The sequence below is a fragment of the Hesperophylax consimilis genome, chromosome 18 (assembly GCF_061612785.1).
Source record: "Hesperophylax consimilis isolate HC1 chromosome 18, BYU_Hcon_1.0, whole genome shotgun sequence".
In the NCBI taxonomy this organism is placed as follows: domain Eukaryota; kingdom Metazoa; phylum Arthropoda; class Insecta; order Trichoptera; family Limnephilidae; genus Hesperophylax; species Hesperophylax consimilis.
The window spans coordinates 9,965,669-9,980,486 of NC_142853.1; the positions used below are offsets into that span (position 1 = coordinate 9,965,669).

The 14,818-nt window shown below is 34.5% G+C and overlaps 1 protein-coding gene across 2 annotated transcripts in view; it reads right to left on the bottom strand.

The window, feature by feature from the left end:
• DAAM (disheveled-associated activator of morphogenesis-like protein) overlaps positions 1-14,818 on the bottom strand; it is a 160,546-nt gene that overhangs the window by 29,581 nt on the left and 116,147 nt on the right. For both annotated transcript variants that reach the window (XM_089642543.1, XM_089642544.1), the window contains exon 3: positions 7,001-7,129. In XM_089642543.1, the coding sequence (XP_089498669.1) occupies positions 7,001-7,129 (129 nt within the window). The remainder of the gene's footprint in view (positions 1-7,000; positions 7,130-14,818) is intronic.

Below are 14,818 nucleotides of genomic sequence, written 5' to 3' on the forward strand. Positions count from 1 at the left end.
GCTTTCGCCGTGTTTAGTGACCAGATCTGAACAGCCAGGTACTCCCCCACCATCCTCATTCCCATCCCCTCCCCAACCTCACAACATACCCTGATTGGGGATGCTATAGTCACACTGGCTCCAGACGGATGAGAGCAGTTAGGTATTCATAAAAATAAAATAAAAAATCTTTAAAAATAGTGTTTAAATCTCGGGGGAACCGGGTATTAAAAATTGTATTACAAAGATTAAGGAACTTCAATAATTTTTCACAAATATTATATATTACTAGCCGAAGTCCTCGGCGCGGCGTCCCGGGGGGTTAAGCAGAATTTTTCAAAAACAGGTGTAGATAGTAATTTTCATCTCATTTTAAATGTGAAATTTCATCACGAAGTATTAAAAATTTGCTGGGGAGAGAAAGGGGAATGCGGAGGTGTTCAAGTGTACAAAATTATATAGAAGATAATAGATACTCGAGAATAACAATACGAGCTCCTGGATCTCACCTTATGGAGTAGTAGAATAATTAAGGTAAAGTGTACAAAATTATATAGAAGATGATGGATACTCGAGAATAATAATACGAGCCCCTGGATCTCACCTTATGGAGTAGTAGAATAATTAAGGTAAAGTGTACAAAATTATATAGAAGATGATAGATAATCGAGAATAATAATACGAGCCCCTGGATCTCACCTTATGGAGTAGTAGAATAATTAAGGTAAAGTGTACAAAATTATATACAAGATGATAGATACTCGAGAATAATAATACGAGCCCCTGGATCTCGCCTTATGGAGTAGTAGAATAATTAAGGTAAAGTGTACAAAATTATATAGAAGATGATAGATACTCGAGAATAATAATACGAGCCCCTGGATCTCACCTTATGGAGTAGTAGAATAATTAAGGTAAAGTGTACAAAATTATATAGAAGATGATAGATACTCGAGAATAATAATACGAGCTCCTGGATCTCACCTTATGGAGTAGTAGAATAATTAAGGTAAAGTGTACAAAATTATATAGAAGATGATAGATACTCGAGAATAATAATACGAGCCCCTGGATCTCACCTTATGGAGTAGTAGAATAATTAAGGTCAAGTGTGCAAAATTATAGAGAATAGATATGATGGATTAAATCGGGAAGCAGGCTAACTTCTAAGCTTCTCATCTAAAGAGTTACCAGCCATTCATAGTACCAGATAGCCCAGTACAAACATACTCAGTTTGACAAATAGGTGCCATTACATTCTTCCATTTTAGCGCCATGGGATTTTCAACGGTTCACCAAAACTTGAAAAGATTACACGGAGTGCCTACTAAACCACTATTTTACAAAAGTAGATTTGTATTCTCAGTCAACATTCCGACCTAATTGCGATAGATTAATGTTAATGTCAGTTAGATACATGGTACCAACTTAAATTTGTTTACGATTTTGGAAATACCCAAGTTTGTTAAAACGTTGAAAATTGTTTGCCACGGGTAAGATAACAAGAAATATAAAACAGCGCGTTTTTTTGTTAAATGAATTTGAATATTGTGGGTAAAGTACGTTGTTTTAACATAATTGTGTAGGTCTTAAGTCGTACAGTAGAGTAAATAATGAACAATATAACCGTTCGGACACGCGAAGCATTCGTATTGTATTGAATTAAAAATTGTTGTATTTCCACAAACAGTTCCCCAACTCGTCGTGGAAGGAGATTATAAATAATTGGTTCTTTGAGATAAATCAGGGATTTATTAATACTCCACGTATTACAATGATGACTCGATAGTCGTCCTAACTAGAAGCTGGCTGAATGGAATCTGAGAACAGTGAGTTTGTCTGGGAGCATTCTCACTGGCCCTGGCGACTACTGGCTACTAGCTGCCATCTTGCGGACTTCCACGCAAGCTCTATGCACTGCCCTCTATGAGTGCATCTGTGAAGCTCTTACTTCCCAACAAAAATGAAACATCTTAAGAAAATTATATTTAATGAACATCTAAAACACAAAACACATTTACTTAGCCAAAAACTGATCTATTTTAGTCTGGCGGTTATGTTTGTTGACCAAGAAAAAGCTATATGGCACACTTTTGCATAGTGGTTAAAGTTTTAAGTTTTCGTTTTGGAGTATAGGAACCGTGTTTACTAACAACTGGCTCTAGTTAAAAATTTTTCATGGTTTTCCAAACTACAAAAGAGAACACTTTCCATGGTTTATAAAAATGCCTGTATTTCTAAGGAAATAAAAAATATATATTTTCAAAAACTCTTATAAAAGTTTACAAATGTGCCACAATTGCCGGAAAAATCTAGATAATATGTATACTGGTGTAAGGACCATCATTCAGCATCGAAACGTTGCTTGAAATGGCTTTAGCTGAGTTTTATGCATAGCCAGTTACACCTTACTTTTCCCAACTCCATTTCCTCCCCACTACTTACAGCCTCACAACATACCCCGATTAGGGATGCCATGGTCTTACTTGCTCCAGGTGGTTGGGAATTGTGCGGTACCTATTCATAAAAAAAATAATTATATGGTAAATATTTGACACACGAACATAATTATAGCGTATTGATGCAGCGTGAACTTCGGTGGTTGGTATGTATTTAGCGTTAACCTAAGATTCCATGACAGCATCTGTACGCGTTTACTGCACGAAGGTAGGTATTTAACTAATGACATTTACATGAGGTGGTTGCCTCATCGACACCTGTTAAATAAGCACCATCAAGGTACACATCCCATATGGTGACTGTTATTGATTGGATTCAATTTCTTTGTAAGTAGGTACTGATTCGCCTAGTTTCTCCGTGATAAATCACCACCTTACTGTGATAGTCACTGTGGATAGTCTGCTAGGGCCGACCCATATTAGAAGGGCCGGGTCATAGCCCCAGGGTTAGTTTCGTAAAAACTTTGTCTTATAATATGATTGTGTACTAAATTAATAATAAATTACCTCGTTCGCATCGTCCTTTGAGATTCAACACTTAAATAAATATCCAATATTGGCAACTTAGTCAAAATAGCGGTACACAGAGAAAAAACTTTCGGGCTATATCTGCAATAACCAAATGTGGGGTCGTGCCGGGCCGGCCCTAAAGTTGTCCTCCCTAACAGATCTCCTAGTTTCAGGTGAAGGGCCTTATTTGAATAATCGACTCGTCCCCTTTAGAGCCAACAGATGATAATAATATTCAATGGCCTCTGACTAATCCTTTTGATAATTGAAATCCGGTAAATTGAAACATTAATCAATTCCCAGCGAATCTCTGACAGTTGAAAATTGTTTTGGAAATGAATAAATGGCTCAGGGAGGACGTTGAGCGAATCAATCACTACTTTTTATACATCTTGATACTTTATTCATTTACAATTCTATCATAGTTCATTTCAAAACAAAAGACATTCAGAATATACTATTAGTATACACAGCGTCCAGAAACTTATAGTGCAAGCGGGAAACTGGTGAATCTACATAGCACTTGTAGTCAATTTTGTAGAAATTAAAACTCAAACCAAAAAAAGTTAGATTTGAGCTTTCGTTTTTGAGTAAATTGAGTCCGAAAATTAATATTTTTAGGTTTAATTAAAAAAAAAATCTGTCGCCAGGAGGTTAATATCAGCTGCGAAGTAATGTGAATTAAATATACCTACTGCGAGTGGAACAAATTTTGGTTTTCGAGATAATGGAGCTATTTTTAGTCTTTTTTTGGCCCAGAAAAAAATTAAATATTGGACCTATAAAAATTTCTTTAAAGTTCAAAATCTCCTACTTATGAACCCCTTTTCGGTTAAGGCTTTATTGTATAATGTGGCAAATTAAGTTATTTGGAAAATGATCGTAAAACATTTAATATTTGTGCCTGAATTTCGCAAAATAAAATAAAATGTTTTTTTTACTTGCTAAAATCAAAACAGGTGGCAGGTGTTAAGCGGGAATTTAAACCTTATCGCCACGTATATAATGAGTGTTACTGTTAGCGACCCAATTCTGAATTTTAACGACGTGGTTCATCGTCTTGGTGTCTTTTAAAATGCGTCAAAGCACCGACCCGGCTCGACAAGTTTTTTTAACCCTCTAGTTGCCGATTAACATGAAAACGTTTAAAAAAAATCGGATTGCTCAGATCAAAAAATATTTTTTTTTGGGATTCAGATTCACCAGATTTCCATTTGTAGTACGAGTTTCCGCAGACCGTGTACAGTAACTTTAAATCATATTTCGTAGTTGATAGCTGCTAAATATATGGAAACTGTCAAATTAGGCTGTTATTGATTAAAGTGACTCGCATTCAAGATAAAGTTAGAGAATCAAGATCTTTTGGAAATTAAAAAATAACGGACAAATTTTCTGTACAATCTAAGATTCTAAATTTAAGATGCAGCTCTGCAACCATAACATACATACCGACATTTGATTCGCTATAAAGATTGTCAATGTTTTTTTATTAATGTCCGGAAAGGAGCTGATTAACGAACCGGAGCTGATTAAAATTGGTTTTGATAACGGGGCGTTTAGTCAAACATGTTTGGGAAATTCAATTTTTATGCACTTTCGTTAGCAGACTTTCCTTTACCTTGCGCAGAATTATATCCACGACACCTGATTTCAACCCCGCACTTGGCCCCTCTGCCACAAACAGAAGTTATAATAATAATTATTATCATTATTAGATCTATCAAAAAATTTAAATATTAGATCTATCAAAAATTTAAATATTAGATCTATCAAAAAATTTATATATTAGATCTATCAAAAAATGTATAGGTATATTAAAATGCAAAAATCAGTCATTTTAAATACATGTAAGATTACGGAAGATTTTTTTAATATTTATGTTGTCAGTAGGATTTATAGGCCCTGTTAGGAGTTCTACCGAGCCGAACCCTCTGATTAGAAAATATCTGGAGTCAGTGAATTATTTTCCCATTTGATCTCTGGTGAGTTGACGCGTTGTTCTTGTATTGTTTTGTATTTATTTTGCTTATATAATGCAGTTGCATAATGTGGATTAACTAGATGATCATTTGTGGAAAAGTGTGTGGAAGGGTTTAGTTTTTCCTATGGGGAAGATTTAAACCGGACATAAAGTCGAAAAATATTGGACAATTTGTATAGCGCCGCTTTTGTGAGATATCATATAACCTCAGGGGCGCTCGATCTTGAAGTACTTTTCCAACGTAAAAATTAAATTAATATTTTCATTTATCGATTTTTGAAATATATCACATCATTTGTCAAATTTCCTTACCAACGCCTACCAAAATAATCATTCTTTTGAACACTAAATATACTATGGCACAAATTATGGCAGTATAAGTTCTAGATCATGTCCATGATGATGAAATCGAATGCCGTCATGAATATGGTTAACATTGCATTCTACACTATGAAAATTACATAATTGAATACAAAACAAAGGATAGTTTATTTAAAAAATGCTATCTATGCTACCAAACTTAGCCCTGATCTCAGTATCATTAGATTTAAAAAATATATATTTCAGTTAACCTCTGCCGTAGCCAAAAAATGTTGAGATGTTCATTTTGTGGTATTTAGCGAATATACTTAAATTAGAAATAAAAACGTGAACGATAGAAAAATGTATTTGTGTTATACGGGTAACAGAGTTTCATTTTTTTTAATTGCCATTCATATCTTAGACCTTCTATTGAATTCAAAACACTTTTTCAAGAATTTGGTCGCCAATGTGGAAAACCATTAAACCTCTCAGTGTTTTTAGTCCGAAGTAAAAAAAAAACCAAAGATAATTCAAAACTACAATTTCATGGCTTAGGTTTGTTTGCCTATTTTGGCATGATTACTGTAATTATTACCTTTAGAACAACCAGAATTAGATCGTGACAAATTAGTTAAATCGCTCTTTATGTTATCAGGTTTATTTTTAAAGGTAAACCTCTCTGAGGTACGCACTTCAAAATGTGAACTTATTACAAGCAGTAGTCATCGACATCAAATTAATAATGATCGAGGAAGAACCTTGAAACGTCAGTTAAACACAAGACAATCGGACTCGTTTAGTTTAGAGTTGAGACAATCAAATGCTGCATTCTTGACGAGGGAAGTTGAAAACCAGTGTTGCTGTTCTACAGAAAAAATATAACTTTTGTACGACTGTTCATGTTAGAATGTTCAAGTTAGTTTGTTTTGAAGTGTCCGGCATTCTTCCGCAGATTATTTGCTATTCAGTCAGGTGAGCAATTTCAGTGAAAATATTGAACTGTTTGTGCGGATAGCAGTTTTTTATTCGTCTTTATACTAATTTCAAGGCCAAATAAGTCATTGGCGGCGTTTGACGATAGTATCCATGATTAGAATGATTATTTTAATTACTATTTGCCGAAATTATTGCAAAATTCAAGGTTTTATGAATCCAAGAACAGTAATTGATGATTTTTAATCCATATTGTAATGAACAGAAGGTGGTAAAATCACCCTGGTAAAAGACGATGGATTGGAACATTGCTTGTAATATGAAAGACTAGTAAAGGAAGATATCGGGACTCTGGAATTCCCAATTTTTGGAATTTTGTGAGGCTGAAAGATGCGATGAAGGGAAACAAATAATTAAAGTGGTAAAAGAGGAAGGTGTTTGGGTTAGGTTAGGTTACTTTTACCTCTGTATAATCTGGCGATTCTGAATGTTGGTATCTTATGGTGCTCGCGATATGGATTGCATCTTCCACTCCGTAACAAACATTCCCGTGTTACGAATAACCTGACAATATTTGAAAATCTCCTACCACCACCACAGTAAGCGGAAAATATTGCTTGTATAGTGATGGACAACTTAGCCAGTCGAGGAATTTAACATACTACGCCTGGGTTGGCCCCAAACGCTATGTCAACTCAGCCACCGATCGGTCACTCTACGAACGGATGTATGATGATCAACCTACCTCCAAATGTTTTCAATCGCGTCTATCCTGGTTTCCTTCTTCACCTGTTGTTCATACTACTTTAAAGAATGATCTAGAAGTTGAACTCACCACCAGCTCGAGAAACTTGGCATCAAGCTCCTCCTGCGGGGGTTGGGGCAGCACCGGCGTGACGGGCTGCAGGGACAGAGTGCCTGCATGGTCCACCACGCAGTACGTGATCTCCGGAGGTTCGTCATTCTGGAACAAGAGAAACAAATATTATTAGATAAATAGCAAAAGAAAGGGTATTGGTAATAACCGCACAATCTAGCAGAAAAGCTTCAAAAGACACCAAAGATTTCGATTTCTCTAAATGATGCTAAAAGAGCTATCTCTATACATGGCTTTACCCTCTATCCTTTTCCCAATGAAATTCCTGCTGGGAGTGCTTCGATTTCACTCCCTGCAGCTTATAAGAGAAGGGAATTATGACATCACCATCAATTTAAAACTCCTGTGGGGTTTTTTCAAGGACTGCTGTTTTCATATAATATTTATATTTGTTGGGTGGTGTTTGTAACTATTGAGTTAGCTAACGTTGTTATGAGTCGCGTGTACATTGCATGTGTCTCATTAACCTTAACCTGCGTTAGCTAACGCAAGAGACCCCTCACCCCTCCGGTCTAGTGGTTACTGTTAAGGACAGTGTCAATATGAATCGGTTTATCTTCCTACCTGTAGGAGCCAATATGCAAATTTAGTATTACTGATATATTTTTGCTGAACGGAAACCCTTTTGACATCGCTGTATTTTACGACTGAGAACAGAAGTTCTCCAACTGACAAATGACTTTTTTAATTTTCCAAGAAACTATTACGTTTCGTTAGAAAGAAAAGTTGTGACATTTGATATCCTCTTTTCTAGAACAAAAACTTGCTGACTCACAAACATTAAATTTTGCCCTTTATACCCTAATCAAATTATTTTTTGGTCCAATTTAGTAGTACTACTTATTCAATTTAAATAAATTAGAGCGTTTTGCCGAAATCGGCTGATTCATTTAAGGTTTCATTTTCATCAATTTCGGCATTGGAAAGTTGTGATAATGAAATGCAGACATTGAAGATATAAAAATAGACATTTTAAGAGTTTCCAATGAATTCTTTACTTTGACCAATCGACCAACGGCCGTGAGTAACGTGGAGGAATTTAATGTCTTTATTTTTCTTATTTTGATTGCCACGTTCATTCGAAAAATAAATAAACTACGACCACGTGATTGACGATTGGAGCAGCGGTTGGGAAACCACGTGATATTAATCAAAGTTGACCGCTTTTTATACGGTATTAATTGAATGGTTTTATACTAAATCGCAGAAAGTAAGTGTTCATTGGGAAAACCGATTTAGATAAATTTGAAATGATGTTGGAAAATCGATAAAAGAAGGTAGTTGGAATAACATAAAAATGTAGAAATTTAAAGCTTAGCATAAATATTTGGTATCAAATATTCTTTTACCAAAAATGTAGAATATCAATGACAAGGACAGTAACCCTTAGCATCAAATTCACCATGTGAGAAGGATATATTTTAGGACAGCGATATTAATGGATTAATTTGACCATAATGATGAATTCAGGAATTTTTGTCTCATAACATTGACATTCATCTGTACGATAAATGTGGAAAAAAGTGGCAAAGGGCTATTACATTTTTGACACCCAATGCTCGTGTGGAAATGCGTAAATTGTGTATTTTAGACTGTCCACTATGTTTGATTGTGCCTCAAAAAATTATATGTTGACATCAAGTCTTTTTTGTGTTATGAATGTGGAAAATTGTCTTAGGCCATTGAAATTTTTCATCCAACTCACTTCGTATCATTCTGACTTAGAATAGAGACATTGGAAATCCTATTATCTTAGAATGCCATAGTATCCTATGCTTTATTTCATAATACCATTTTGTCAGGCCTACGTTAACACATGAACTGTGAACCTTCACAATGACTTCATTAAAAAAATACCTCAGCAATCAAGATTAACTTTGATGTGATTGAATAACTTATTTACAACGAATTTATATAAACATCGGAATTTCTTTCTGCATAAATTTACATCCCACATATCGTTATCGCATAACATCATCCAATATCCATCATTAAAACGCATATAAATAGCCCATTGTGAGCTACCTACACGAAAACGAAAGTGAAATGATTGTTTGTTGTCGGTTTGGTCAGCGCATGCGCAACAACAGATATAAAGAATGATAGACGATCGCCAACCACTGCTGTCTCCGGGAGAAATCTGTACGAGGCCTTATTCGCAGTAACCAATCGACCTCTTAGAATAATAAGATGACATGTAACACAGTATTGCTATGCGATAATGGGATCTATGGAAAGATAATTTAGAGTTAATTATCCCATCATCGCCTTAGAATAACAAGGTGACATCTGACATAGCAATGCTATGCGATGATGGACCGTAGAGATAGGTACTTTAGGGCCATTATCCCATGATAGTGTTGTGTCAAATGAAACCTGAAAGTGTAAAATTGGCGCCCAACGTGGGGCTTACCAAAATAAATTAGATGGGTGTGATGGGCTTACCAAAATAAATTAGTTTTATGGGGATTTTCGAGGATTTGTTTCAATCAGGGTTACTAAGGTTAAGGATTCACGTATTGTTTCTGTCTCCGCGGTCTATGGGTACGATTCCGGATTTTGTTTTATTTTTTTAATGTCATTGGTCACTGGTAGTGTCGCATCTGCCCGAAGCTAATGGCACTGTGGCATCTTCATTTTGAGAATTGTTACAAAGAGGTAGGAGGAACCGAATATGCAGAAGAGGAAAGTTGAGTAGCTTTGCTATTCAGATCTGGTGAATAAAAGTGATTTTTCCGTTCACTCTCCAAGTGTAAATAATAGATATTAGTTACTTTTTATTATTATTAGTTAAACGATTATATCTGTGAAAATTTTTAATTTAACTGATCATGATCATCATTGCCTGAGCAAAGATGTAAACCCATGGCCTCTGAATATAAAATAATGAATTTCGTCTAATTCAGACTGAATGCAAACCCATGCCAAGGAGCTCGCCGCTCAGCCACCGAGTTAAAAAAAAACACACAAAACATTTTGAACATTGATTAACACTAGTTGTACCTAAGCTATATATTCTACTTTCACACGGCACAAAAATAAAACCAATTGGTTGAAAATGTGTTTTTCATTCTGTTACACGATTTTTACAAGCAAACCGTTACTTTTCCCTTTTTACGATATAACTGTGTGTGTTATATTTTAACCATGTTTTATCAATCAGAAGTTATTAAGTGTGGCTAGTCAAGCACACCTCGTTTCATTAATGGCTAATAAACAGGGAGCTAAGATACCAAGGAAGCATCTACAATATTTCTTAAATACTAAAATATAGTATAACCGTAGGACACGATCGACCGTCGAAAGAAAGCATGATTAAATGCTTTCCACTCATGTTCTCACATCCACCTACCTAATCATTTCATGTTTTATAGAAAAAGTCGCCAAATTTAGTTTCACATTCCATTCCGATTTTAAATATGAATTTTCATAATACGAACATACAAATTTGAATGAAGAATTAGCATTGTGTAATTTAGTTTGGAGGGAAAATTGTATTCAGATAAATGGTAGCCCATATTATTTTTTAATAACGATTTTGAAGTCAGTTTATGTGTATAAAATGATCGATAATGTTAATTTAATCCTTTGTACGTAGATTCTTAATAATGTAATATATTTGAGATAGTGAAATATATTGCTGTACGAACATATTGTATGCCTTGGTTTAGACTTTATTATATTAAATTTTAAGCAGGCTAATAATTATAACAATGAAGATATTTTGCGAATTACCACAAGAAATAAAATTATAAAATAATAATTATGAACAAATTTGCACGACATTTCAGTCCTGATTTGTACCAATTTTATAAAACCACCTTTGCAATAAAAAAACCAAAAAAATCTAGTTCGTAGCAACACCCAACGCAATAAAATCATAATTCTCAATCATGACACACATTTTGCGTTATGCCAACACTTTATTAATCGATTAATATTCTATAAAAGGCATGTCTCGATTGTCTAAAATAGCTCTAAAAAAATATGACGTGACTTACGAAAAAATATCAAATTAATCACACGTAGTCCCATGTTATTATTATGTTATATCCGCTATTAGACATCTAACGTCATCTGTTGTCAGAAAAAAAAACAAATGGGATTCTATATTCAAATGTGGAGTATGTCTATGATAAACTGGTTCAAGTTTCCGAAGGTCGTAAGTCGCATTATTGCGAGGCAAGGACAGCATGTCAAGGTCGCAAATTCCATGGTGTTAGGGATTGCGATGCCGGACCGACATTCTCGTATATTGGGATCGTTATTATCGCATGAATTTGAAAAATAATCGAATGAATGTTGAAGTTAATTTAACGAAATCGGTAAGTACGATAGTTGTGCTTTTTCATTTAATATTTTCAATACAAGCTAACGTAGGTAGGTATTAACAAATAATTTAACAATGTTAAAAGCAATAACAAAACCGGTGCTTTCCAGAAATACCCACCCATGATAAAGCGACTACCATAATATGAGCATGTGCCTAGGGTGGTATTCGAAAAGCATGAAAAAAACTATGTACGTACAATAACTTATATTATGAATAAGAAAAAAATAGGGAAATCACTAACCGTCTTAATAATTAGATTTTTACACGCCCGTTCAACGTTGGTGTGGTAGAGCCGGGGTGGAACCTGGTTTAAGACCGTTTAAACCAAACAAACGCCATAATAATTAGTAATTTTTTTCGCTGTTGTGACCTTACACGCCGCGTAGTATTTACATCACGCTTATAAGTAAGGGGGTATGTATTTAAATACGATATTAATTTTTATTGTGAATATCGCACAAAAGTCCCAATTTCCCAAAGCCAGTGGGACTATCCTTTCATTTATTATGGGAATGTTGTGAAGCTGAAAGGAATGGGGAAGAGGAAGGTGGGGATGTAGTTGGGTATTCAGATATGTTCACTAAATACGGTAAAAGCCATTTCAAGCAACCTTTGGATAGTGTTTGTCTTTCAACGGGCGGTAAACTATCATTTTTAAAACTGTCGCAAATACCTACCATTCCTGTGTATACAGGGTGATTCGGCACGTGCCCGACAAACTTTAACCAGCTATTCCTTAGCATATTTGGAGTAAAAAATCTTATGTGCACTTTGCTGTCCGGTAACGTTTTTTTTTTAATAAAAAATTTACTATTCATATTTTCACCACATGTCACCACTGTTATCCTTTGTCAAAGTTTGAAAACCCATCTGGCAATATTTTATTCGAATTCCGTTGAATAATGTACGTGTGTACCTATATTGGCGAGCTTTTACAATCGAAATGGAACGGCACCATTCGTCTCATTTTTAACTATTATTATTTAGTGTGTGCGAAAGAGCGAAGACGCTTTTCGACATACTTGCTTATAACAGCTGTTGAACACGAAAAGCAATGCCAATGACAGTGATGTAGTGTGGAAATTTTTATTTTTTTTTGTTTTTAATTGAAAAAAAATGATACCGGACAGCAAAGTGCCCGTAACATTTTTTACTCCAAATGTGCTAAGGAATAGCTGGTTAAAGTTTGTCGGGTACGTGCCGATACACCCTGTACATATATTTTTTAATTTAATTATTTTTGTAATAATTCATCAATACCTATACATTTAATACAATAAATATGCCATTATAAGATCTCATCATTTTTAATCGAGTGTTTACAATTTTCATGAACTTTATTGTGTTTTAAACCTAGCAACATTTCAAGATAGTGCCATCCCTACTCTGCACAGTATACGCTTATGCGATGATTATTCTACTCTACTATTTGTGTCTACTGTCTCTAAGTATTTTCCTACTCATTGCTCCGAAGCCAGCCATACTAGCCACGGCCTATTAAACGCTGTAAAAACGTTAAATATAATTAGTTATGCACGAATTCCCAATTGAACTTGTGGGGCGGTTCCATTATCGACGGGCATCAAGCTAGACAAACATTTGTAATTATTATTTATATCATTTCGATTCGGATTATAGAGTGATTCTTTGTTTGGTCATGAAAAAATCAGTAAGGCAAATTGTGATGGGGGATTTTTTGTTCCCATCGAACATATTGTATGATATCATGAACCTAAGGTGATATTTAATAATATGTAAGTTGCATTCAGACGAAGAGTATTTTCGCGCGATACAAATTAAAACGCATTCTGAGAGAAGTGTAAATAAATAGGTACACGAGATTGTTGCATTAAAACTGGGTTAGTATATAGAAAATTGGGATAGGGATAATACGCACACTTTATTTTTAAAACAGTTTGTATCAATTAGATTATAATGAGAAGATAAAGAGAGAAAAAGTGATAATTTTACTATTTTCTTCACGCTATGTTTTGACAAAATATTATTTAAACATTTTTAATTTTATTTATTTCTTAAATAAACCCAAACTAAGAAGCCATTTTAGGATCCTGGTTCATATCTTGGCTTAAATAAGAGAAGGAAAAAACTGAGCTTAAAACTTTGAACGAAATAACTATTAAAATTAATGACCGAAGAAAGTACTCTATGCAATGATTAAAATGCATTATTTTTACTGTAACATAACTACTAAAAAGTGTTTTTTTTTTAATAAAAGCGTGTCCCTATTTTATGTATATTTACTAAAAACTGGAATAATTTAATTAAATTTAGTATGGAATCATTTCCATAAGGTATATCGCATATACTCATGGCCTAATTAAAGTACCAGTAAAAAAATAATAATAAATGGCACATGACTTTTCGCATTTTTCCAATAGAGGGTCACAAATGTGACTATTTTTCTTTTTGTATAAAATTTTACATTTTATATTGACACAACATTACCGACTCCACCAGCTAAAAATGTTAACCGTGTACAAGCTCTTTAACCTTCCAGCGGGCGCGCTGTCGTAAAATTTACGACAAACGCGCCTTATCGCTTCCCCTACTCTTGCGACTTAGTTGTAAGCATCGAGCTTTGAGCTATGCTAGAGTCAAATCAAATGTCAAACATTTACCGCAAGATATAAATGCTTTTCTCAAAGTGAATTACGGTAGGGCAGTTGAACCGATAACAGAAGAATAAAACAGAAGCTTTCCAAAATGCGGTGTTTGTCGGTTATGTGCACTGGATAAGAAAAGATCCTCCGCATCAATGATGTGTTACCGTTGCCAGTCCTTTACATGCAAAACCATTCTTCAGTTGAGGTGGTTTGTAACAATTGTAAGGATGAGAATATTGATTCTGACTAAATAGGTCGATAAAATATTTTGTTTTGAAATATTAACATGTTTAGAGCTTTGCCTCGTTTTTTTTAAGAAAGTCAAATATATATTTTTTAAAGTACTGCCTATTATGATTTTTCATATCCTCGAAGAAATTCCCTAACGTTTGTATAAAGAAAACACCACTTACATGGAGAAAACTTGATGACGTAAAATTTACGACAAGCGCCCGCTCAAGGGAAATTTCTCAACGCGCCCGCTGGAAGGTTAAAATGCTTTCGGGTTACTGACCTACCTGGATTGAGATTATTTCTTTTATCTTCCTGTGAATTATTACTCATTAAGCATTAACAAAAATCACATTATTAATAAGAAGAACGTTAGAATAATATAAATTATCTCAGATCCCAACGTGTAAAGATAAACAGAGTCAGCATGCATATGGTAAAAAGCTTTAAATTCAACGAATGCTAGTCTCGGCGCCGAAAGTTTTGCACCCTTGTAAATAAGGCCTATTTGCACATAATCTTTTCATAATATGATAATGTCTGATAATGATACCAGAGCAGACAGTTCGCGGTACCCGGACTCATTTC